Genomic DNA, 25,736 nt, shown 5'->3' with positions numbered 1-25,736 from the left:
TTATAAATTTATTTTATATAATCTCTTTATGTGTTTGTAGCAGTTCTATGTTGGATGCAGCTTCGTGGAAGGGCATAAAGATAATTTGCTCTCTCTCTGTGAGAGACTCTGAGTTGATAAGCTCCAATTGATTTTTGTAGGAAAATAAAGATCCATCATGAGAAGTGAGCTTATGAGGCCCACGGTCCAGATTCGTCATTAACTTGGTTTGGTCTATAAAAGCCCAATCCAAAGGAGATGGGTCCAAGTACGAGCCTAAATATTTAATATAAATAAACGTTAAAAGATCGCAAATTCATTTTTCCCGCCTTTGAGGTCGTCTTCAGCACTGACGCTGCAAGAGACACCGAAGATTTTCAGTTTCAAACTTCGAAACAATCCCCCCCCCCCCCCCCCCCCCCCCCCCCCCCCCCCCCCCCCCCCAACTCCATCTCTAGGGTTTCGATCTCCAAAACCCTACATTATCTTTCCAGAAGATTCCACTTCGTACGGGTTTCGATACGGTAAGGAGAATCCGAGGAACCATGTACATCAAGGAGATATGCTTAGAAGGGTTTAAGTCCTACGCGACGAGAACCGTAGTCCCTGGCTTCGATCCATACTTCAACGCGATTACCGGGCTGAACGGTTCGGGTAAGTCGAACATTCTCGACTCAATTTGCTTCGTGCTGGGGATCACCAATTTGCAGCAGGTTAGGGCCTCGAATCTTCAGGAGCTCGTGTACAAGCAAGGCCAAGCCGGGATTACCAAGGCCACTGTCTCCGTCGTGTTTGATAACTCCGACAGGAGCCGTAGCCCCCTTGGATACGAGGACCATCCCGAAATCACTGTCACTCGACAGGTTCCTCACCTATTTCATAATTTGTTTAAACTAATTAGCCTACAGCTTGTCTAATGACTTGTTAAGTCTCCATTCATACCCTATTATAGTTGATTGGAATTCTTCTTTTTCGTTTTCTTTTTCTTTTATACGTGGGGGACAATCTGGTTAGGAAGGTGGCTTTGCTGAAAATGGAACTGTAGATTTAAATTTTGGGTTGTGGGTTTTTTTTTGGGGGGGGGGGGGGGGGGTGTTGGGTGGAAATAGAATTATGAAAGCGTAATTACTTCTTTTAATAGTACTTGTGGACAAGGCGGCTTGGGATTGAAGGTGCAAATGTAGAAGCTTCAAGCTGTCAAGCGCTAGTGAGCAAGTTTGATTCATAAGAGTGGTCAACGGGTAGCTAGGATCATATCTAAATCGCTTCCAACTCATTGGGAGCGATCCTTCTTAGGTGGACCAACATCAGGTAGTGGCTTTTTTCTCGTAGGGCTTTATTGGTGAGTTCAGTGAACTATGCTGTTGATGTGCTATTGTGGGTTCAGCATTTGGTTAATATAAATTTATTTGATGAAGTAAGGTATATGGTTTTGATCACAAAATTACAAATGGAAAACTGATTTTGTCATTCTGGTTAGTGGACTTTGTATCATATATAGTTGACAATTTGTTTACATATTTTGCAGATTGTGGTTGGTGGAAGGAACAAGTACCTAATTAATGGAAAACTCGCCCAGCCTAGTCAGGTTCAGAATCTTTTCCATTCAGTGCAGCTTAACGTTAACAATCCACATTTCCTTATAATGCAAGGGCGTATTACCAAGGTTTTAAATATGAAACCCCCTGAGACTCTGTCTATGCTCGAAGAAGCCGCTGGGACAAGAATGTACGAGACAAAGAAAGAGTCTGCATTGAAAACACTTGAGAAGAAGCAGAGTAAGGTTGACGAGATTAACAAGCTTCTTGACCAGGAAATACTGCCTGCTTTGGAGAAGTTGAGGAAAGAACGGACCCAGTACATGCAATGGGCTAATGGCAATGCTGAGTTGGATCGACTCAAAAGGTTTTGCATTGCTTACGAATATGCTCAAGCAGAGAGGATAAGAGATAATGCAGTCTGTGAGGTGGAACAGGTGAAGGCCAGTATTGCTGAGGTTGATGATGATACGGGAAGGACGCAAGAACAAATACAAGAGATGGAGGCTAAAATATCAAAACTGACTGCTGAAAAAGAAGCAAGTATGGGTGCAGAAGTTAAATCTTTGTCGGAGAAAGTAGATGCATTTTCTCAAGATCTTGTAAGGCAAGTGTCTGTACTGAACAATAAAGAGGACACTCTTCGAAGTGAAAAAGAAAGTGCTGAAAAGGTAATTGAGTTTAATCTTAGACTCACTTTATTCTTTTGTATTTTTGAAAGCTTTGCATATTTGCAGAAAATATTTATTCAATTTAGTTTCCTGTCCATTCCATGTCATCTCCCCACACCTCTTTACAGGTCTCTTATGTGGATGTTGTAATTAACCTTAACATATTATTGTTTCCAGATTTCTAGTAATATTGAAGATTTGAATCATTCTGTGGAAGCGAAGGCCTCTGCTGTTAGAAAGGCTGAAGAAGGAGCTGCCGATCTTAAAAAGAGAGTTGAGGAACTTTCTAAGAATTTGGATGAGTATGAAAGTGATTACCAGGTATATATTTTTACTTTTTGCAATATCTGAATGACATTAGTCTTGCTTTCAGTTGATTGCATTTTGAATTTGACTTTTGAAAAACTGGGGGCAGGGTGTGTTAGCTGGAAAAAGCAGTGGAAATGAGGAGAAATGCCTTGAGGATCAACTAAGTGATGCTAAGATTTCTGTTGGGAGTGCTGAAACTGAATTAAAACAGTTGAAAACAAAAATAAGCCATTGCGAGAAGGAGTTGAAAGAGAAAAAGCATCAGTTAATGTCGAAGCGTGAAGAAGCTGTTGCGGTTGAGAGTGAACTTAATGATAGAATAATGGATGTGGAGAATATAAAAAAGGCATTGGAGTCTCTCTCCTATAAGGAGGGACAGATGGAAGCTTTACAAAAGGTTGGTACTGTTGTGGTGGTTATTTATACAGGTGGAATGGTGTATGACTCTCAAATCGATTATTTGTTCTTAAAATTAAAATATTTCTTCAGGATCGTGCATCGGACTTGGAGCGGGTGCAGAAGTTGAAAGATGAAATACGTAATCTTTCAGCACAATTAGCAAATTTTGATTTCTCTTACCGTGACCCTGTGAAGAATTTTGATAGGTCAAAGGTAAAAGGCGTTGTTGCAAAACTTATCAAAGTAAAGGATAGCTCTACAATGACTGCCTTAGAGGTTAGAATTCATGATAATTCATTGTTCATTTGTAGCTAAATTTTTTTTTTGTTAAACTCTTTACAATTCTGTTAATTTTCAGGTTACTGCTGGTGGAAAGCTATTTAATGTTGTTGTGGACACAGAAAATACTGGAAAGCAAATTCTTCAGAATGGCGCTCTTAGAAGAAGAGTGACAATTATACCTTTGAATAAGATACAGTCCCATACAGTTTCCCCTAGAGTTCAGAATGCTGCTGTTAGATTGGTAAGTCACTGCATTAATATTTGTCTACAATTTCTTATTTTTGTCAGTCAACCTTTTTTGGCAAACATATTTCTCTTCTCAATTTTAGGTTGGCAAGGAGAATGCAGAACTGGCACTTTCTTTGGTTGGTTATGAGGAAGAAGTGAAGGTATGCTTCCAGTTGGTCCCGTTAGTTGTTTTAATCCTCAAAACTGTATGCTGCTCAATTTAAAATGTTGATGTTTATGGCTGCGGTATTACACTGTTAAACATTTCTGTAATTAATAGTAAGTTCCTTCATGCATTGTTTCTGCACCAAAGCGAATTTGGGTGCTGGAAGTTTGTTGCATGCATTTCCTTCTCATCAACTTCTTCTCCTTCTTATATAATGTGAATATGCATATTGGTGTGCCATGCTTTCTTCTGGAATGTTATTTCTAAAAGTTGATGTATATTGCAGACTGCTATGGAATATGTATTTGGTTCAACCTTCATTTGCAAGACCATTGATGCTGCAAAGGAGGTATGCCTCTTTTTAATTACTGTGTTCATATAGTTCATTGTCCAAACAGCTTGATACCAGTTATGGTGGTTATTATTGCTTTGGAGATGAGATAGTTCACTTCTTTTACTTTTACTCTGTTTCTGGATAATTGTTTGCATGCATTGACTGAGCGTGCTAAGTTTTATTTTTTTAGTTCGATAGATATTTTTTCAAAATAGTGTCAAAGTAAATATATAATAGTCCTTTTACTTGTAAATATATATATATATATAATAGTCCTTTCCCACAAAAGATGTACTTTCCTTTTTGGATTTCCCAAAATAGATCATAGTTGTAAAAAATGAAAGTGGTTATCATTTAACTTCCCATGTCACTCTTAAAATTGAACCCGGAATTTTATATTTGATCTCACCTTTCTTGCCCTATCTGAAGGCAGTTTTAGGTAGCTTGTTTTTTTTTGAGTAAAATGCATGCAATTTGTAAAAAATTATTTATTGTGAGACCCGGAGAATATTTTTTTTCCAGATTATGAATATAACATATGTCAGCAGAATGAATTATTCTAAAAAATAGTACATAACATACCGCCATATGTCTACCTTTTTTTTCCATTCAAAATATGCAACCCTTTGCTATTGATAGCTTGTTATATCCATAGTGTAGCATAATGCCTATTAAGTTTATAAGTATATATATATATCTTTTAGGATTTGAAGTGTATCTCTTTCTAATGTCAAGCACGTGCATATATCTAACTATTTTTGAAAAAAATCGAACCATAATTTTGTGAAACAATCATGAAAAGAATAACCAAGTGCAAGTTTTGAATAAAATGCATGACATCCTCGGATGTATATAATGTTTGAAAATTCTCTCACCTGTTTCTAGCTTAGTATTGGACACAGTTGGACACTATTGTCCTTTCCTCAAGCATTTGACATGCCACTTTGGAAGATGATCCCCTTGTGTCTGATGTGGTGCTTATGGTTGGAGAGGAATGAGAGGTGTTTTGAAGACAGAGAACGCTTAATGGGAGAACTTAGGGAGTTTATCTTTAATACGTTGAGTTTGTGGGCTTAGGCTCTTGTGTTGAATGGAGATGACTTGATTTGTTTTTGTCTTTCTTCAGTTTCTTGAGTGTATGTATTTTTTCTTGTATACTTCCTGTGTACTTGGGCTATACCTATTCTTGGTAATAAAGTCTCTTATTAATTAAAAAAAAAAAAATTGACATGCCACTTTCTCAAAGCCAAGAAGTGTCCAGATCATAGGGATTTCCTTGATATTTTCCTTAGGATGGTCGCATTTAAAACTATTTATTATATACAGCTTCAAAAGTGTAAACCCTAGCCTACGGTTGAAAATGAGGTAATAATTGGTCTTTGCATGCAGCTCTTGGGGATACTCCTGCAATGATGCCTTTTATCATAAATCAAAATCCATTCGTAAGAGCTGCACATTTTGTTTTTTTTTTTCTAACAGCTTTGCACTTTTGTAAAATGTTTTATAGGTTGCATTTAATAATGAAATTCGAACCCCAAGTGTCACTCTTGAAGGGGATATATTTCAGCCAAGTGGTCTTTTGACCGGTGGAAGTCGCAAGTAAGTTAGTACTTACTTTTTTTAGTTGAAGGTTGTCACAGGCAGACATAGATCTTTTTGAAAATACCCTACTCTCTCTGTGCGATAAGATTTTTATTCTTTTCGGCTACTTAGAGTTAATGTTATTTGCTTTTACCCTCTAACTCAAACCTAATGTTACTTTAATGCTTGTGTCAGAAGATGCTTTAGATAAGATTTTTATTTTTCTTGGCTATTTTTATTTTATAGGTTTTTTTCTTCTTGGTCAATTATGTAGAGTTAATATTGTCCTTTGGTTTTACCATCTAACTCAATCAAAGCTAATGTTGCTTTATGCTTGTGTCGGAATATGTTTTCAAGTGTTTTCTTCATCTTCTTACTTTCTAAACTTTATAATAACTGTTTATTGCCATAGGGGTGGTGGTGATTTCTTAAGGCAACTTCATGATTTGGCAGAGGCTGATTCAGAACTTTCTACACATCAGAAAAAGTTGGCTGAAATTGAAACACAGGTAGACCTTGAATGCCCTCTCATCTTTGCCTGAATAGATGGAAAACTGCAAAGAAGTGTCTTATGCTTATCACGAAATATTCTTTATTTGCAAGCTGGTTACTGATATATATTAAATGACTATTTTTGCATTAACTGGCTAATTGGAGAAAACTATGGGTTTCTTCCCAATTTATCTTTGAAATGGTTAATGGATATAAATATGTATGTAACTTGTGACCTGCTATATGCAGGAAATGTCCACCCCCCCTGTTTAATGTAGGTGTCAATGGAAAAGTAATGAGTTATTTATTTCCTTTGTTGCATTGCTAACTACGTTCATCAGCACAAAAATAGCTGTAAATAAAGATATAATGGAACACATTTTAAATAAAGATATAATGGAACACATTTTTAATTAATACAATCACATGCTTAAAGTAGTTATGTTTTTGGTGTCTGGATTTCAAGGCATCATTTTCCCCAGCATTGTGTGTCCAATGTCATTATTGGGATGCTGAATTCAGCACTTGTATGTACATCAACACAGATCACATGTTGTGTTAGTCGTCTTGGAGTGCAACACTTGGTTCATATCCACAGATTGTGTTATGATGGGTTATCGATTTAAAAAAAAAAAAAAAAGATTGTGTTATGATGGCTATCTCAACTTGATCTTGTTCATAGATCACATGTTCTGTTAGTCTTGGAGTGCAACACCTGGTTCATATCCACAGATTGTGTTATGATGCGTTACCGATAAAAAAAAAAAAGGATCGTGTGTTATGATGGGTAGCTCAATGTGATCTTCAATTTTGAAAAATATTTTCTCCTTTTCTTATGGTAGTTTTACATGAACTATTTTTGTTCCTGGACTCAACCGAATCTACTTCTTGAGGTTGGACCGTTGGATACATAATTATTTATTTATTTATTTCACTGTATAGCCATATCCTTTGTGAAATTCATGGCAATCTCACTGCCTTTAATTATTTCCTTTTAGAATTTACCTTGTGCTTTTGGTGCCTTCTACGTTAATCAAATCACTTTGCTATAATTGTGCAGTCAAGATTAATGAACAGTTTTCTTTCTGTCTTTCAGTGTAAAACTAAGTTTCTTCATTGTGACCTGTATTCTTATTTTATTTTTGAGAAGTATATCAATTTTTATTTATATGATTAAAATTTAACCGATAAGCTAAAAGCTAAATTCATGAATGTGTGCATCGTTATCTCTATTAATCTGATCAATTATTTGTGTTGAGTGAATAACAGTGGATGCTGGAAATATTCTTATTTTTTGGTGCATTGGCTGAATATTTAAGCATTGCTAGCAATATGAAGATTAGTGAAGGGTAGACAAGAGTCACAAGACCATGCTGGGTTCATTTAGTTTTTACTTTATTTTTATGCGTGTATTAATTTCATGTGCATGGAAGTGACATGATCTTCATTTGTAGCTGGCTCTTGTCTTATTTTTTGCACTTTGAAATTGGTATCACTTTTGGATGCTTATTGTGGTATACATTTTCTGACAGCTTTTATTTGTTTGTTTTCTTTATTTTTCTTTTCCTCCCATTGCAGATTGCAGAGCTCCGGCCTCTTCAGAAAAAGTTCATGGACCTCAAAGCACAGCTAGAGCTTAAATCATATGACCTTAAACTGTTTCAGGGCAGGGCTGAGCAAAATGAGCATCATAAGGTTTGCTTCTTTTCCTCTTTCACATGTGCCCTATGAACGTATGAATTATATTTAGTATTTTAAGTTTTTTTTCTCCTTTCTTGGTGCAATTTAGCTCAGTGAATTAGTCAAGAGGATTGAGCAGGAGCTTGAAGAAACAAAATCTATGGCTAAAGAAAAGCAACTTTTGTATGAAAACTGTGTTAATACAGTTTCATTGCTTGAGAAATCTATCAAAGAGCATGATAATAATCGGGAGGGCAGGCTCAAGGATTTGGAGAAAAAGATTAAGATGATAAAATCTCAAACGCAGTCATCTTCAAAAGCTCTCAAGGTAGGGATTGATACTGCTGAACTTTATCTTAAGTTTTTGTATAATCTGCAGGCAAGCACCTGGTATTTCACTTTACTTGCTAAAGTCATTCCTCGACAATGAATCATTGTGCACCTATCTTGTTGATTTTGTTAGTCAATTATTGTTTCGTTGGCTAATTTCATATAATGTATTTTGCTAGCCATTTTATTCCATCAAACTTTCTTATGTCCCATTTTGGCCCCACTTAAAAAGTTAAAGAAACCGGTGGGCAGATAGAACCTCAATGAGGTATCTATAACATTAGTACTTGAGGTTTTCTATCAATTTTAAGTATTTCCTTCAGGTTACATGCTTTCATGGCATTTATATACTATTTTTTCCTCTAGTTGAAAATTGACTAGAAGTTGTTAAGATGCAAATAAGTCAAGATGTTTTGATTAGATGAAAACTCAAGGACCAGGGAGCTGAATGCCATTCAAACACAAAACCTTTGGGAATGCCTACATATATGTAGAGATTTTCGGGTCGCTGTTATTTCAGATATATTTTGGTAACTTATTGTTATCTTCATTTGCTCAGACTGTTACTACCATTTGCCTTGGATTGCAAATAGGTACTTATTTTCAAATAGCTCTCTAACTTGTGACGTGGTTTTGCTGGCTAGTAGGGGCATGAAAATGAGAAGGAGAGGCTTGTTATGGAAATGGAAGCTGTTGTAGAGGAACGTGCATCCTTAGAGACTCAACTAGCTTGTTTGAGAGAACAAATTGATAGTCTTACTGCTGAAGTAGAGGAACATAAATTGAGGGTAACATATATTTGCTTTGACAAATACTGTGATGTAAATATTACTGTCTCATGCCCCAGTTTTATAGGTTGCTGCCACAAGGAATAATCATGAACAGGCTCAATCGGAGCTTGATTTGATCCGTTTGAAAATGAAGGAATGTGACTCCCAGATTAGTTGTATTCTTAAGGAGCAGCAGAAACTTCAGCATAAACTTAGTGAGATTAATCTTCAGAGGAAAAAGATGGAAAATGAGGTAATTTGCTTATTTCCTCATCTGCTCCCGGTTACTTGATGTACTAAACCAGGGCACTTTGATTCTTTGTATTAGGTAAAAAGAATGGAGATGGAACAAAAAGATTGCTCTACAAAAGTAGACAAACTGATAGAGAAGCATGCATGGATTACATCTGAGAAACAATTATTTGGAAGATGCGGAACTGATTATGATTTTTCATCTTGTGATCCTTTTAAGGCAAGGGAAGAACTTGAGCGACTGCAGGCAGAACAATCAGGGTGTGCGACTTAGAAAGCTCTATTTCTTCATTGTTATTTGGGTTAAAGACACGTTTCACACTTAGACTACCAAGTGTTTTATATTTTGCATCTTAAATTACTAAAACTGACACGTTGAGATCCCTCAAACTACTAGACCGATAAATAGACTTTCTGCCCAAGTCTAATTGTTATGGGTGCTATCTGATAGTAAATGGCAGGTGGAGGATGAAATGTGTTAGTTTTGAAAGTTTAGGGAATAAAGTGTAAAATACCTGGTAATTTAGGGGTGAAAAATGTATTGGGCCCTTGTTATTTATGTCTTGAAAAATGGTTGACTAGTTAATGTATTTATGGAGCAAAGTAGTGATTATTTGATTGTTTTCCTCAATGAAGCCTTGAGAAAAGGGTGAACAAGAAAGTGATGGCAATGTTTGAGAAAGCAGAAGACGAGTACAATGAATTGATGTCAAAGAAAAACATCATTGAGGTTGGTTATCAATGAACTGACCAAACTTCCTGTTTCTTGATTTTTCTATACTGACACTATGTTTGTCCTGCCTAGAATGACAAGTCGAAAATCAAGAAGGTCATAGAAGAGCTAGATGAGAAAAAGAAGGAAACGCTAAAAGTTACTTGGGTTAAAGTTAACAGGTGAGTTGTGTTTTATGCTAGTTCTTCTACTTTGTAGTTTAAATGGCATTGAAAGTAATTCTTTATCTCCATGTTTTTTTATGGTTCTACTGTTTCACAAAACTTGATCATGCTTTCAGAAGTTTGTTCATTTGCTTCAGTGATTTCGGATCTATCTTTTCCACCCTGTTACCGGGAACCTCGGCAAAGCTAGAACCTCCAGAAGGATGCAGCTTCCTTGATGGTCTTGAGGTTCGTGTAGCATTTGGAGGTGTTTGGAAACAATCCCTGTCAGAACTTAGTGGAGGCCAAAGATCTTTGCTTGCACTTTCTCTTATCTTGGCACTACTCCTTTTTAAACCAGCTCCGCTTTACATATTGGATGAGGTATTGTAAGCTAAAATTGCTTTACATATTGGATGGCATTCATCATTTCCTTTCAGTAAGAGTAGTCATTCAACTAATCTGAGCTTCAATACCACTTAACAAACTGAGAAAAAAAGCTTTAATTGGAACTGAGTGGGGCTACATTATGAGTCCTGGATAGTTAATTTGCTGGAAGTTTTGGATTCGATATGTAAAAGTAGGGGTGCTACCCGCACCATACGGTGCGGGATAGGGCCCCCCCCCCCCTGCCCCCGCATGGGGCGGATGGGGAAAATCCCCTCCGTCCCCCGCCCCCGGTGTGCGGGGGTGGGGTACCCCGTCCTGCATGACGGGGTACGGGGTGGGGGGCAATTCGTCCGGCCCCCCGGTGTTCTTCACTGGAAGGAGTTCCATGGCAGCCTCCTCAGCGGTGTCGTAGGTACCCAGCCGTTGTGGGATCTCGAATCTCGGCTGCCCACTTTCCCCATGCCGTTGTCGTACTCCTCGGAACTTCTTGCCATTCGACGGAGCCACCTTCAGTGGCCTCCGGCTGGCCGTGGCCTCTCCAGCAGATCATCGTTGGATTTCGACGTACCGCTTCACACGTTGCCGGCCCAAGAAATCATCGTCCTCATCGCTGGACGAGTCCGTGGCGTCAGGGTCAGTCACCGATATCCGTACAACTCTCGGGTGGTTTGGCTCATCTTGTCGTTTCCGGTGAGCATCAGGCACTTGTCTGTGCTTTGTGAGCATCAGGCACTTGTCTGTGCTTTATGAGTCATGGGGATCGAAGTACGAAGCAGAGTGAAGGTAGGAGAGAGGGGCGGGGCGGGGGAAAAACGGACCGGGGGGGGTCCGTCCCCGTCCCCTGCCTCCGCTGGGGAAAAACCATCTGGGCCGGGGGGCCCCGCCCTATGCGGGGGCGGGGCGGGGCAGCGGGTAACGGGGCCCCGCTGCCCACCCCTATGTAAAAGTAGTTAAAACTTATATTTGGGTCAAAAATATTTTTTTGGGATTTGCAAATATATATGGCTTTTGCTATCATGTATGAATCACATGAGACTCTAGTACTCTACCATACTGAGTTTCCTTATGGATCTAGATTTTTGTTTTTACCATTTGTTGCTTCATTTAATGGAAAAAAATGTTATATACTTCTCAATTCAAGCTGTAAATGATTTGATTCTTGAGAGTTGAGATGGTTAACAGGTTGATGCAGCTCTTGATCTAAGCCACACTCAGAACATAGGGCGAATGATTAAAGCTCACTTCCCACACTCCCAGGTTTGATGGATTGCTTGTGGTTTGTGTTATGATTTCATGTGTCATCTTCTTTGTGTTCTGCATTTCTGCTTCAACTTATTAAAATATCAAGCGTTAGCTCGTCTAGTTTATATAATACATGAGAGTTTTTACATGAAAATAAAATAAAACTAATGTTATTCATTTTGGCTACGGCATGGCTTGAGCATTGCCTGTGTTACGTGTACTGTCATAACCACATAAAATGTGACATTTTCTCCAAATGCACGTAATATATAACATTTTTGTCTTTGCAGTTTATTGTGGTCTCACTGAAAGAAGGCATGTTCAATAATGCTAATGTCCTTTTCCGGACAAAATTTGTGGATGGTGTTTCCACAGTTCAGAGGACTGTTGCATCTAAGCAGAGCAAGTGATTGCTGTTTGTATTGTTTGTGAGATCTTACCATGTAATTCTACTGAGGATTATCTATCTATTTATATATATATAGAAAGTCATGTATTATCTTGTGAAATCTGCATGATGTAAAGTAGAACAATGAACATATGTTATGACCCTAACCATGCATCACGTTTTAAGCTGGTCATCAAGTTGGATAGAAGCCCATGTAAAGGTGGATGAAAATATTGAAGGGAGTGAAATGGAAATTGTTATTTGTTTTTTATTTTTGTCATATTTCAGGCACACTTGTCGATGTAATACATTTTAAGTGATTTCATATATGTATATATAAACTAATTCAATGAAAAACCACTTAAAATGTGACATTGGCTGGTGTAGTTGCCAGTTGGGGATGACAAAATTAAGGTTGAAGGGTCAACTATCAACAACGACCAAAACTGAATAAAAACACACTTTCTTATTGGTTATTTTCTGCAGATTAAAGGGGAAAGTATATGTATATCTGTATAAATCCCCAAAAGCAGCAAGTTTAGAACAACAGAACATGCTCCCTTCCACTTTCTCTAGTAAAGTCAACTACTCGGAGGCAATATTATATTATGTTTATTAATAATTCCATTTAAATAATTTTCATTTAAAAACTAATTGACTAAACTGAAAAACCAAATATAATAATAATAATAAAAGAATATCATTGACAAATTTGCATGTCACTGTCAAACACTCACTATTTTATTAATCTATTAAGGTCCTTAAATTATAGGGTAGCGCTACGGCTACCATTGGACCGGCTCCTACCGGTAGCAACCGTTAGTTATAATGTGTTTTTAATTTGATTTTTTTTTTTACATGTATTTTTTTAATACTTTTAAATAAATATATATTTTTAAAATCACAATATTATTAAAAAAACACTTATATAATCATTAAGCAAAAACAAAAAACAGAAAGAAAAACAAAGCTAGAGGTAGCTCCCAGCTGGAGCTGCCAGCGGTGGCCTAAGCATTTCCCTAAATTATAATATGATAAGTGTCAACAATTTCATTTAGAACGACTATTTTGCACTGCTCACAAATCTAAACTTGATGACATTTAATCCTTCAGGTCTAAAATTCGTGCTTCAAAAGAGAGGTTGCTCTTGAAATATATACTCTATATATATATATATGTTTGTTATGTATAAGTAAAGTTGCGTACTAATCTTCATATCAATACTGATTCATTCATATTCAAAATTTAAATTAATATTATTTTTAATAAAATCTACTTTTTGACTAATCCTATTAGATTGGTGCACATATTAGTGTTCAGTTGTGCTTGTAACTAGATTTTTTCATATATAATATATAGAGTTCTGTTATATACAGTCACTTTTGTATACTTTTTATGCACTCCAATGATATGATTGGTCAAATAAGTTATTTCATCAAAAAAAGTGATGCAGTAAATAACATTAGTAAAGTGCACAAAAAGTACGTAAAAATGACTGCACATAAATTTTTTGATATAATATATATATTTATATATACTTTTTCAGTATACATATATATAGATGTTTCCTTGTGGATATATATATAATATATATATATATATATGTGTGTGTGTGTGTGTGTGTGTGTTTCCTTGAGGTAGTATCTAGTTGACTTTTATATAAAACTGCTACAATTTAATATGTATAAATAAAATTCTTCAATAAATAGAAAAAAAAAAACCCTAATTTAGGATAATGAAATGTTGAGAAAATCCCTAGAGACATGGAAGATCCCATGCTTTGATTTGTGTACTTCAATTATTTAAATTTAACATCCTTAATTCCCACATCTTTCATTGACTTCCATAAACAAGTATATTAATATTCCTACTGTTGTGACTCTTCTGTTGTTGAAGGGTCTTAAAGAAAATAAATCATTGATGATCTTGACTTCTACTATGTGTGTGCGTATATATAGGGAACGATACACAGCTAATTTTTGTTGTGGCCAAAATTAAAACTCAGATACAGTGCTGTCGCAGGGATAGACAGAAAGAGATGAAGAACAATATTCATGAAGTGCGTTTGAACTGTGGCATTACAATGCCTGTCATGGGATTTGGCACTTATTCCTATGAAAACGATCGGGAGACAACAGAGAAAGCCATCCATATGGCCCTCAAGGTACACAACTTCTATTGGTATTTTCTTTTAAGAAAAATGTTATATATTACATTTACATTTCTCTTCTAATTTCATTGTGATGACGTTATATCTTCTGTCACGTCTACACAGTGTGACATACGTGGGATGAGAGTACAGTACAGAGCATACTGTGCTGTGAACGAAAAATCTTATATAGCTCTTGAAAATGCAGATGGGTTACAGGCATTTTGATACAGCAAGGATATATGGTTCGGAGCCAGCGGTGGGAAATGCTTTAACAGAAGCAATTCTCGATCGGACAGTAGAGAGAGAAGATATTTTTGTTACGTCTAAACTGTGGGGGAGTGATCACCATAATCCTGTTTCAGCACTCCAGAAAACTCTACAGTAAGCACTAAAGCACATGCATTCTCAACATCCACACTCGCAGAACAGAAAGTAAACCAGAAAAAAAAAAAAAGATTTAAAATAGTTCAAGTCATACTCCAAAAGTTTTCATCAGGCTTGTAATTGATTCTGAATCTCTAATACCTTTTGTATAGACTTCAGAAAGTCAAAAAACCCATCTGGACTTATATTTCAAAAGAATTTATCAAATTATAACCATTTTAAATTTTTGGCTTTCTTTTTTGTATTGAAATGCAGAAAGATGGGCATGGAATATGTGGACATGTATCTGGTTCACTGGCCAGTCAAGCTAAAGCCATGGGTTTCTTATGCAATCCCGAAAGAGGAGGACTTCGAAGAATTGGACATGGAGTCCACCTGGGCTGGAATGGAGAAGTGCCTGGACATGGGGTTGTGCAGGTGCATTGGTGTCAGCAATTTCTCCAGTAAGAAGATCCAAGGGCTGCTTGATTTTGCTTCTGTACCACCGGCCGTCAATCAGGTATAACATTTATCAATACTCAGGCAAAGTATTTGGGGATTTTTACAATTCACTCATGTCATGATACTCATCACATGGAGTCTATATCTTTCTTAATTACAAACAATATTTAATGTAAATAATTATAAAGAATCTCAATCCTTCAATCATGCCCCGACGAACCCAAAAGACTCAAAAGAGCTTTGTCCCATTTGAAAACCTATCTTTGTTGCTGAAACCACTAAATTTCTTCCATGCAGGTGGAAATGCATCCGATGTGGAGGCAAAGCAAGCTCCGAGAGACCTGTGCAGATGACAAAATCCACGTAAGCGCCTATTCACCACTTGGCGGGCCCGGTAATGCATGGGGATCGACAGCTGTGGTAGATAACCCAATCATTCGATCCATTGCTCTCAAACACAAAGCAACCACGGCTCAGGTAGACAACAACTCTCTTAATTTAATTTGCAACGCATATTACCATCGGAACTGAGTTGTCAATTTGTACGAGATTGTCTTAAGTTTGCTTTAAACTATGAAGGTTGCTCTGAAATGGGGATTATCGAAAGGATCAAGTGTGATAGTCAAGAGCTTTAATCAGCATCGGATGAAGGACAACATGGAGTCCTTTGATCTGAAGTTGGAAGATCAAGATTTCCTTGAAATTGACAAGTTGGAAGAGTGGAAGATCATGAGAGGGGAGTTCCTTGTTAATGAAACAACAAGCCCATACAGGACGATTCAGGATCTGTGGGATGGTGAAATTTAAGTAAAACTACAATATAGACTATATGGTACCACCCATTTGCAATGTATGACTGCAAAAATCCACCCACACTATTTCTTTATGTATACTGTTTCTGCGATCAAGTGTGTCATGGCCTTCAGGAATCACACTATAAATTTCACAAAAAGATGGTGAGTCCAGAAGAATTATACACTACCATTTCAATTAGAAGAAAATATAAAATAGAAAAAATGACGACAAACTCACAAATGGTTTTTTCTTCATTTGTCTTTTCTCAATGCACATTAAGGCAGGGGGTAACAAGAAAAACAGGAACAGCAATCACATCGGTTTGTGCTAATGTTATTTATCTACAAAGGTGAACAGAGAATGCATTTCGCGAATAATTACATCGTAAGGAAAGGAGATGGTAATCAAGAAAAAGATGACTTTGATGCATTTACCATATAATTAGACTAGACTTAAATTGTAATCACTCCCTCTACAAATTGATGAACCGGTTATATGATGCCAATAACGTATCTAACCATGTAGTAGTGGGGACCTGCATGCATCCTCTCTAGAGCCATGATCCAGTCTCAATAATTGGGTAGCCAAATTTCGGGAAGTACAGGTTTTCGCAAGAGGCTGGGAATTGGTCACCGAAATGGAATTGCAGTTAAAAGAAGCTGCGTCAGAGGCTCAAGAAAGGTCCTTTGAAAAACTCCCTTTTCCATTCACTTCCTTACATTTGATCCTCCCAACTCTCAGCTGCAAAATGTAATTGCGTCCAGAAGCCTCATCGATTTTGTTCTCTGCCACTTGAATAGATATCATTACAACGGCTAACTACACAAGGAAAAGGAAAATTTAATTGCAAAAGAAATGAAACCAAGTAATCGTCATACTATCTGTCATAGTCAACTACATCTAGCTTTGGTAATCAATATTTCACCGCTATGGATAAGTAAATATAATTCTGTAAAAAAATAGAAAGAATCTAAACCTAGTACAATGAAGTATACAAGAGATGCCAACAGACAAAAAAAAAGAAACAATTTCTACAAAATGAAAAGCCTAAAATACACAATAGTAAAAAGGGTTAAAACTAGTAAAAGTCCATTTAATACCTGTGCACGTGTTCTAATTTTCAGCTGACTATCTTCCATCTTCATTGGACTCAGATGAAATGCCCTGCTCAATGCACTGTACGACAAAAAAAATTATTAAGTCAAGGAATCAGGCCAACATTCTGTCCAGAAACATAGAAAATGCACATTCACATGCACATACAAGGGAAACACCAAGCACAGCTGAAGTATTGTGCTTGGGCTCCCAGCACAGCTAATGTCCTATGGAAAATGAGGAATTGAAACCCCCATAACCAGATTTTCACTCTCAGCACATGCAATAAGAGAACATATAGGTCACCTCCCTCTTCATGGAGCACAACAAGCAAGTGCCAAAAATAAAAGCAATTGTTTAGGCAGGCCCATCCCATTGATCATCATGGGATATGCCTTGAGCTGGCCAAACAAACTCTTACTCCAAAACATGTGAAAACTCAGATAATGAGCACCACGTGATTTTTCAAAGGATAAAAAATTAACTGTTTTAATATCTTTTTCCCACAAATTTGCTAACATGCCAACCGTGCATGGATTATTTTTGACAACCACAATTAGGTTATAGTTGTTTCCCACTATGTTTTTAGTTTTGAGATTTCTAAGTTTCATAGGTGGGTGAAGATACAAGGAATCAAATTGTAGACAATACCAAAGATCTAACTTCAGACAACCCAGCTGGGCTAACAAAAATATTTTAAGAGCAGTCAGATGGCAAGAAGAGCTCAGCATCTTACTAATATTGAAGCAACTATCAAATAAGGGTTGCTCCCTTTAGAGCAGCCAGCATCTTATAATATACCTGAAGAAGATAACTGTGCAGCCAATCCAGTGTTTGTGGGAATGTCGTTGCAGTTATATCTGCAACAGTCAAACCCTATTCCAAGAAAATGAAATAAATCAAGAGGAAAATGATAAAGATCGTTGGCAACACTGTAAAACTTTTATTTTTCGGAATTAGAGTACAAAAATAAAATCATAAGGAATTCATAAAGACGCAACAGTGTAAAACTCATAACTACAAACAAGTCATATAGAAACGTAGGGCACTTTGAAATCCAGTAAGAAGATCATATCAATGCCTTTAAACTCAAATCATTTGCAAGAATATGCATTTAAAGCAAAACAAGTTTCACTCTAAGCAGTTACCTACTCCTCGTGCAATTGACTGTTCATTCTATGCCAATAATTGAGTTTATAATTTTTTTGTTAATTTATGATTGAGTTTATAATCGTTAGACAACACTTTATCATCACGAACTTGTAACTAATGATGCTGTGTCCCTTTTCTGTTGAACTGTGATAAACTTTTCCGAGTGATTTAGTATGACTGGTCCTGCAATTCAACTAGAAATATTATGATTATAATTAATTATAATTGATAGAACCCTGAACTTGGACTTGATGATACTGTGTCCCTTTAACCTGAACTTGGAATAATGATATCTAAGTGAACTCACACCTTGGTCAACAATTGAAAAATTTATTAACATTATGCAAATGAAAATTGATGAAGACATTTGGAAATTTGAAATATTTCCTCTAGATGCAAGTCCAAAACTAAAATTTGACTCAAAAGATACTGCACCTTTCTTACCGAGCCTCTCCAAAGTTAGTCAACACCCTAAAATTTTGAAGGTATCTGTAAGATTGTTTCCCTCCATTCTCAAAGATGATAATTGGTAATGTGAGAATAGAATGATCTACATGGGATCGGAGAAGAATTTCAAACTCAACAAAATCATAGTCATACTTGAAAAAAGAGAAAGGGAACAAAGAAGATAAAACTAAAAAAAAAATGCAGATCCTGATACATGTGGCCCTACTTGCCTCCCCCTTCAATTTCAGTCGTCTTTTACTTGGTCTTCTCTAGTCCAGATCAAAAGTCCTACCCAGCATACAACGGTAAGCAAGGAATTCCGAGAGCAAGAACAAACCTCAGGTAAATTTGCTACGTGCCCATTTAACTCACATTAAAGAAGAATGCATAGAACTAAAAAGAAATACATGATAGAGACTCTCATCAATCTTCACAACAAGAAAGTTTCACCAAATATGATGGTCAGACTTGAAGTAATAGAGTTTTGAAGAGATAACAGATCAAACTAAAATTGCTAATCTTTTAGTCTGAATGCCCCTTAATATAACTAAGTCTGTTCTTAACCATTGCTAAAATGAAAGATTATGGCAACCCTGCTTGTATCATATCAACCAAAAGAAATGAATATGAGCGGGCATACCTGTGACTCGAACGAGCAAAGATAGTCCTGAATAGTTTTTAAGTTGGTCATTAGCTTATCTTTGTCCTGCAAAGAGTGGTGTGTTTGAGAGAAATAGATTATACAAAAAAAAAAAAAAAAAAACCAATACCATTAGATATAATATGGAATCAATCAAAGAAGTTGAACTGCAATTTTATTTTAATAAAAAAATTAAGCCAATATTATAGAAGTGAAAGGAAATGAAATAAGGAGAAATGAGCACATCCAGATATTAGCATACAGCACCGTAGACCAAACCAGAAGGGCATTTTGCATACACATGCTTGGAATGCATTTAATCAGCACTAAGTTTGCAAATAATCAGCCAATTTTGCTACAATATGGATCCCATATAATTGAATTAACATGGGAAAAAGAGAGTCGCCATCCATATTTAACAATTAAAAAATTGTTATCAAGAAGACATCTATATTAGTGAACAAAGCAACAGTTTTGGGGAGTTTACTAATCTAATTTCCACGATTAACAATTCTAAATAACACATGACGCCCAATGCTACTCTTAAATTTATCACAAAAATGAAATAAAATAAAATAAAATAAACAGTAGAAAACCCCAAAGTCCCTGAAAGACATTGCAGACCAGAATTAAGGCATCCGCTTCTTAGAGTAAACAGATATGGCATTTCATGCATCTTTATGTTATGTGCATTGTATGGCATTGTCCCTCTAAAACTAGCAAAAAAATCTTGATATGGTTTTCAACTGGAAGAACTAGCTACCCACTGCATGTAATGAATAATGCATTGCCTTTGACTTATATTTTTCCTTATTATTTTTCCTTCTTGTTCCTTTGCATGGCCAATTATGTCTCTTTACTGTTGAATCACCTATAACTTTTTTTGATCAGTGCGGTTAAATCACCTATAACATGACCCACGTGTTGAAAAATTGTTAACAGATAAAATTATAAACTTAAAAATCATTAGTACCTGGACTAGACATTTATCCTTGAATATTCGGGTCGTGATCCACTCCTCTAGTAATGCCTGCACATTTAGCTTTATTTTATATTCCTCCATTCTTGTACTTATTCCATGTTTTGAAGAAAGCTTTCTGAAATTACATTATTGTATAATTGAAACCATAAGAGTGCATAAAAGGATCAACACACCTTATGATCAAATTCAGCCATCTTCAGAATTATAGGTATAATTATTGGTTCAGCACCAGACTTCTCTTTCCTAACAGAAGTATTTCCTCCTGTCTCTGGATCTCTAACAGTTTCGCCTGTGTGAGCATAAAAGTTTTATGCAACCTCAGAAGAAATCTACTAAATTTTAAACATGTCAGCAGAATCCAGAGTGTAAGTTGACCTTTGCTCCCAGGGACACTTCCTGCCAAGTTGATTGATTCCAGAGTGTCCGAAGCTTTATTCACCAGATCAGTAGATATGCCTTCTTCTAAACTCGCATGCGAGAGACTATTGCTATTTTCACTGTTACTTCCGCAAGCACCAGGATAATTTTTTCCCAAGTCTGTTGCAGTGTTATCGTCACATGTCACAGACGCATAACTAGCCTCTTTAGATTTTTCCAGCAAATTAGCTGGTGTTTTATTTTCGTCATCCATCAAATAAATGCTAGGATCTAAATGAATTCCCTGCCATTAAAATTAAAAACAATGTAATTGGCTCAGTGTTTATCATAATATAAAAAACTCAGAGCATATGAAAACGTTAATCATGGAAAAACACCACAAAAGGGGAGGAGTGTAGGAAGAAGAGGATGGAAAACAAAGTACGGATGTTTTACTTGAATGCTTTACTATGCATATAATCCTAACAGTAAACATACCTCAATTATAATTGGTTTCCCATCTTTCATAGCCTTCTTCAAATCACCAGCCAAACCTAGCAAGCAGATGCTATACAGATCAATAACAAATAATCTCACCAGTACCATCATATAATCACATACGAATAAGAATGCACAAATCATTATAATCCAGATTGTTGAATGAAAATTCAAAAACTATGAAAGGAAAATCACAACAATTAACTCACTTATACAAAAAAATCCTCAGCATCTTAAAAACAAAATTGAATTACTACCTTTACGAACAATTCTGCATTCTCTACAAAATTCAGTGATTAACTCCTCAGAGGAGCTGAAGTCTCGAGCCCATACAGGAGTAGACGCCAATGGTGCACTAAATCAGGTAAAGGAGAATAAGCAATCTGATTTGGTCAATCAAAAATGAAGTAAAAGTTCCTCTTTCTTGATAAGTAAAATTTATTAATATTAATAGGCATAGCCAACTACACAGGGTGTATAAATGAGAAAACACCTAGCAAGTTTCTCTTTCTTTAGTGATCGATCATACTAAACAAGAGGAAAAATAGTTGTCACAGGGAGAACATATTCATGCTAAACTAGATTCTAATATTGCATCCTCCCTGTTCTTCTCAAGGACAGAAAAAAATATTTTTTAAGATCAGTAAAACTATTAATATAACCAATAAAAAATTCTATAATTTCTTTTGTTAGCTTACTGGTTCATACAAGACATCATGCTTAGTCGAGAAAAAATAGAGAAATGTCCTCATTGATACTCTTTCTTCTATGTTTAGAGTTCTGAATCGTTCCGATCAACAAAACTCAACTATCGGAAAAGTTAAATTCATGCCATAAGATCAAAGAATAGGAAAAAAAAAGTCAGGACATACTCTGTCGCTGTTCGCAGCAATTCATATACCATATCGGTCTATAACAATTAAAAACAAAAATATGAGAAGGCATTAGTATACAACCCAAACATAATCATTACATGAATGACAAAGAAAGAGTTGGCATATCTCTATAGATTAGAAGGTATGACCTGTAGGACATTTGGCAAATTTAGCCTTTGTGCCAGTTGGGTAGCAATGGTAGACTTTCCAACACAAGCAGTTCCACATACAAGAATTACCAGTGGTACTCTTTGATGGTGAAATCTAAAAGGAGGCAACAAGAAAGATGACATTACTATACAATGCACTAATGGCAACTCAAATTTGTAAATAATAATTAACTTATTACAAAAATCCTGAGGGACAACTCACTTACACAACAAGTATCTAAAGAAAAAGATGCAAAGAAACTATAAGATCAAGAAAGAAGGGAACAGAGAAACAGGACAACTCTGTCAAACTAGCAAAAAGGGAACTTAGAAAGTATGGCTTTTAATCAAGTAAAAATGTTTGGCCCCTCAAAGGATATTCTCCCCAACAAAACACACCACCCCAACTATAAAGTTCTGCATTTAATGCTGGTTTCCATTGTCTTCCTCTGAAAACACACACTGCCTTGGCCCTAAACCTAATTGTGGAAAAACCCTAGATAATCAATTTGAAAAGAAAAACCCCATGCTTCCCTAATAACTGAGCAACACCTTCCTCCCTTATCCATCTGCACAAGCAATACCAGTTCACATGACTATGATCATTTATTTATTAAGTTATCAAAGGCAGACTTTCCCAAACAGAGGCTGTCCACACAGGCCCAGCTCAAAGCCTATAAAATCTCCAACTCAACCCTAAAAGCCAACTTGAAAAACTCAATATCCCCTCATTATATAGCAATGGTGCATGTCACAAATAGCTATTTAATTAAATCACCTCCAAAAGAGTTATATTATGTCCAAACTGTCCAAAAAGGAAATCTTGACAGCAATGAAACATCTAACAAACAAACACAATTGATGAAACAAATTTATCAAAAAAAGAATCAGCAGAATGCGCATCAATTTTAATGAAAAGAAGAATTAAGCATGAACGGTACCATGCAGAACAAAAGCTAGAAGTCTTTCATGCATACTACCTGTGTGCTAGGGTTGTGTCATTCCGCTTACAAACAAGATCTTACTCTTTTTCTTATTTTTTTTTTATAAAAAAAACAGTACTATGCAGCAGCTAATTGTGAAGAGAACACCAAGTGAAAAAGACAGCTGGTAATCTGGAAAAGATTCAGAGCTACATTCAAAGAATGCTTACTAACCTGGTCATCATCTTGTAACGACTAATGTACTCTTCCCCATAACCCCGCCGCTCCATAAGCTGCATATCTACTCTTGTTAGAATCCTCATGTATGCGACCCAGTAAGTAGGAAAAATAATTTAGTACTCAACAAATGTTATTAAATCCGTCACAATCTTACATAGATATTTGAATTAAACTCTCTCTCATCTAAGAGAAGGCCCTTGTTTTTACACAACTAGTTGAGATCAATCAAAATACAAAATTTAAAACCCGAACACTCAAACCCTTGAATGGAAACTACCAGGCACATCAACATCAACTCAAACACATTGAGAGACGGATACAACATAGCATTTTAACTCAAGCTCAACGTGGTCAAGTGGAAGGATATGACAAAGTAAGCATGGTTGGGCCATCAGTTGTGATTTTTAGGGACTAGTGACACCATTATCACATGCTACCTCATTCACTATTACAAGCAGAAGAAAGAACTGTGCACGTTTAAGCACTAAGTACAACTGCTGGCTTTGTTTTTTCTCCTTATATTACATTTAGGAAATTGTCACCTAGTTTTGAAAAATGAACCACTGGACTTCCATTCTAACTGACAATCCTACACTAAATAAGCCACATTAAGGTAAGAAAAAACTAATGGGCAACTAACACTAGCAACTCTAAGAAGGCAGAGAATCCCATTACGTAGAAGTAACTTTGGTAACTTATATGAAACAATCGCTCTCTTTCTGCTCTGTACTAATATGAAAACAATCATGTCAGCCTTCAAGCAAGTACCTTGAATCTCATATCTGCAGCCCTTAAGTTACATACAACTTAGAAGTGCCCTAGGACCTTTAATTCTATGTACACTTAACCTGTAAGCGAGCTTACTGCCAGGAAAGCAATGGTACTTTCATTCAGATTCCCACGTGCATTGAATGAATTGCAGAGAATAAGGTAAGCAAATATCACAAGGGATAACAGAACCCTGAAATGCAGGATTTGATTAAATTGTAGTGTTGTACACATGGCATACCTTAAACAGATTAGCTTCCAAATCTGACTGAGAGCTGCAATGTGATACAAGTATGGAAGTGAAACTTTTAACTAAATCTGGATAAAAGAACATTTAAGAAAAGACAGAAAGAAAGGAAAGATGGCATACACATCTAGAAGGCTGTTGTCTATGAGCAGCTTCTTCAGTTCAAGAGCAATTTTAATAGCTACATGATTTGGTATCTGTGACCAAAAAGTTATAACAAGTGGTCCTGAAGTTTCTGGACACAATGGTATCTTATACTTATAAAGCAGAATGCAAACAGCAGTCATAATCATCCCAACAGAAAAGGCAACAAATACAACTATGCGCTTAATCAAGTTGATGTGAAGTGAGCGAGGTAAGGGCACTGCAACATGTTCACTATCAACATGATGTGATATTCAATTCTAGCAACTTCATAAGATTGTAAACACATAAATTATTAGAAACAAAAATAATGACCGTCGGAAAGTTGAGATTAACACAGGAACTTTTTTTTTTTTTTTTATAGGTATGATTAACACAGGAACTCTGGAACCAAAATTAACCAACATATAAAAAATAACACAAAAACATTAACACACGAACTTGGAAGTGAATTTATACCTTGGTGACAGTTAGCATTCTACTGAGAAGGAATCTGGATAGAACGTAATAGTGATCCGCATTGTCACCCAACCATACCTTTACCTATAACAAATAGAAGACCCAAGAAAGTTTGAGAAAAACAAAAACTATTTTAATTTTAACTACAAGATTACACAAAACATTCAATCAAATTAAGGAAACTACTCATACTGCTGCCGAGAAAACATAGGGAAACAAGAAAGCTCAAATCAACCGCACCGAATACAATTAATTGCATAGAATCTCAAAATGAAATAAAAAAGAATTAAAAACAACTTTGATTCCATAGTTTTCCGCACCAAAAATGAACGAAGAAAAAAAAAGAGGGAGATGGGAAAATAAAAACCTTGACAAAGTCGTATTTGGAGGAAGCATTTCGTGAAGAGAATCTGATGGTTGGTAAGGGTGAATCCTTCTCTGTATCGTCTCCGCTTTTAGGGCTTGAAACTGCCACTCCCTTGTCCTTCTTCATGACTCTCTCCCTGTCTCGCTGGCTCTTCGCAAACTCAGAGAACTTATTTATAAAAAATAAAAATAAAAAGTGCTCTCTCGCTGTATCTCTCGCTGCACTTTAAACTACTATGGTTTTGCCACGTCGACGACGAAAGGGAGGTGATGTTCGCGAGCTTGCTTTTAGGCTGTGCAAGCCAACTCAATTTATATTATTATAATTTTTTTAATTTTTAATATAAAATATAATAAATAATTTAAATTTTTTAATTTTTAAAATAATAATTATATTAAAAAATTATATTTTAAATTTTCATTTCAACTCAATCAATAATCTTAATATTCATTAAGATCTAATGTTACTTTATTTTTTTATTATTTTATAATATGATATTTATTATATTTTATTTATAAATTTATTATTTAATATTATATTATACGATAATAAGAGAATTATATAAATAATAAATAATAAATAGATATTTTCTTTCTGCAAAAGCAACAAATCGAAAATAAAAGGACACGTTATTTGATGATAATAAAAAACAAAAGAAAAAAATAATGAGAATTTTGAGACGTCGATCAACGAGGGTTCTTTCCAAAATTCCAA

At 35.9% G+C, this 25,736-nt stretch overlaps 3 protein-coding genes across 7 annotated transcripts; 2 read left to right on the top strand and 1 right to left on the bottom strand.

Moving 5' to 3' along the window:
• The first annotated feature begins 399 nt into the window (after nucleotides 1–399).
• On the top strand, nucleotides 400–12,178 carry LOC122308049 (structural maintenance of chromosomes protein 2-1-like). 2 transcript variants are annotated; one of them, XM_043121210.1, is made up of 20 exons: nucleotides 400–842; nucleotides 1,508–2,188; nucleotides 2,366–2,509; nucleotides 2,604–2,894; nucleotides 2,987–3,172; nucleotides 3,255–3,419; nucleotides 3,508–3,567; nucleotides 3,859–3,921; nucleotides 5,414–5,505; nucleotides 5,900–5,996; nucleotides 7,558–7,674; nucleotides 7,769–7,987; nucleotides 8,637–8,777; nucleotides 8,845–9,012; nucleotides 9,088–9,272; nucleotides 9,648–9,741; nucleotides 9,817–9,905; nucleotides 10,046–10,271; nucleotides 11,460–11,534; nucleotides 11,810–12,178. In XM_043121210.1, the coding sequence occupies exons 1-20, from the start codon at nucleotides 525–527 to the stop codon at nucleotides 11,927–11,929; spliced, it is 3,531 nt and encodes a 1,176-aa protein (XP_042977144.1). In that variant the 5' UTR covers nucleotides 400–524; the 3' UTR covers nucleotides 11,930–12,178. The 2 variants fall into 2 exon arrangements, with proteins under 2 accessions (XP_042977144.1, XP_042977142.1); XM_043121208.1 differs by having other exon boundaries at nucleotides 10,025–10,271.
• Nucleotides 12,179–13,901: 1,723 nt separating this feature from the next.
• Nucleotides 13,902–15,788, top strand: LOC122307396 (NADPH-dependent aldo-keto reductase, chloroplastic-like). Its single transcript, XM_043120272.1, has 5 exons — nucleotides 13,902–14,071; nucleotides 14,265–14,440; nucleotides 14,699–14,942; nucleotides 15,182–15,361; nucleotides 15,464–15,788. Exons 1-5 carry the CDS (start codon nucleotides 13,946–13,948, stop codon nucleotides 15,689–15,691), a joined length of 954 nt encoding a protein of 317 aa, XP_042976206.1. The 5' UTR covers nucleotides 13,902–13,945; the 3' UTR covers nucleotides 15,692–15,788.
• A 113-nt stretch (nucleotides 15,789–15,901) lies between these two features.
• Nucleotides 15,902–25,225, bottom strand: LOC122307394. Of its 4 annotated transcripts, none has more exons than XM_043120268.1 (16): nucleotides 25,023–25,225; nucleotides 24,656–24,739; nucleotides 24,176–24,249; nucleotides 24,047–24,080; nucleotides 23,032–23,090; nucleotides 21,875–21,989; nucleotides 21,723–21,760; nucleotides 21,108–21,205; nucleotides 20,851–20,906; nucleotides 20,371–20,656; nucleotides 20,169–20,284; nucleotides 19,987–20,043; nucleotides 19,014–19,079; nucleotides 17,576–17,650; nucleotides 16,780–16,855; nucleotides 15,902–16,498 (listed from the first exon to the last, which is right to left on the bottom strand). In XM_043120268.1, the coding sequence occupies exons 1-15, from the start codon at nucleotides 25,146–25,148 to the stop codon at nucleotides 16,808–16,810; spliced, it is 1,332 nt and encodes a 443-aa protein (XP_042976202.1). In that variant the 5' UTR covers nucleotides 25,149–25,225; the 3' UTR covers nucleotides 15,902–16,498; nucleotides 16,780–16,807. The 4 variants fall into 4 exon arrangements, with proteins under 4 accessions (XP_042976202.1, XP_042976203.1, XP_042976205.1 ...); XM_043120269.1 differs by having other exon boundaries at nucleotides 15,902–16,494; XM_043120271.1 differs by having other exon boundaries at nucleotides 15,902–16,470.
• Between the last annotated feature and the right edge of the window lie 511 nt (nucleotides 25,226–25,736).

The sequence above is a fragment of the Carya illinoinensis genome, chromosome 4, assembly GCF_018687715.1.
Source record: "Carya illinoinensis cultivar Pawnee chromosome 4, C.illinoinensisPawnee_v1, whole genome shotgun sequence".
Taxonomy (NCBI): Eukaryota; Viridiplantae; Streptophyta; class Magnoliopsida; order Fagales; family Juglandaceae; genus Carya; species Carya illinoinensis.
The sequence above is the reverse complement of the archived record's forward strand: the minus strand, read 5'-3'. Positions and strand labels throughout refer to the sequence as shown.

Excerpts from the sequence above, each read along its gene's own strand:
- LOC122308049 (XM_043121208.1), top strand. The coding sequence starts at position 525 with ATGTACATCAAGGAGATATGCTTAGAAGGGTTTAAGTCCTACGCGACG. Across the intron at positions 2,895-2,986 it reads AGATGGAAGCTTTACAAAAG|GATCGTGCATCGGACTTGGA; the intron begins GTTGGTACTGTT and ends ATATTTCTTCAG. Across the intron at positions 7,988-8,636 it reads CATCTTCAAAAGCTCTCAAG|GGGCATGAAAATGAGAAGGA; the intron begins GTAGGGATTGAT and ends GCTGGCTAGTAG.
- LOC122307396 (XM_043120272.1), top strand. The coding sequence starts at position 13,946 with ATGAAGAACAATATTCATGAAGTGCGTTTGAACTGTGGCATTACAATG. Across the intron at positions 14,943-15,181 it reads TACCACCGGCCGTCAATCAG|GTGGAAATGCATCCGATGTG; the intron begins GTATAACATTTA and ends TCTTCCATGCAG. Across the intron at positions 15,362-15,463 it reads ACAAAGCAACCACGGCTCAG|GTTGCTCTGAAATGGGGATT; the intron begins GTAGACAACAAC and ends TAAACTATGAAG.
- LOC122307394 (XM_043120268.1), bottom strand. The coding sequence starts at position 25,148 with ATGAAGAAGGACAAGGGAGTGGCAGTTTCAAGCCCTAAAAGCGGAGAC. Across the intron at positions 24,740-25,022 it reads CCAAATACGACTTTGTCAAG|GTAAAGGTATGGTTGGGTGA; the intron begins GTTTTTATTTTC and ends TATTTGTTATAG. Across the intron at positions 21,206-21,722 it reads TTGCTGCGAACAGCGACAGA|TGCACCATTGGCGTCTACTC; the intron begins GTATGTCCTGAC and ends TACCTGATTTAG.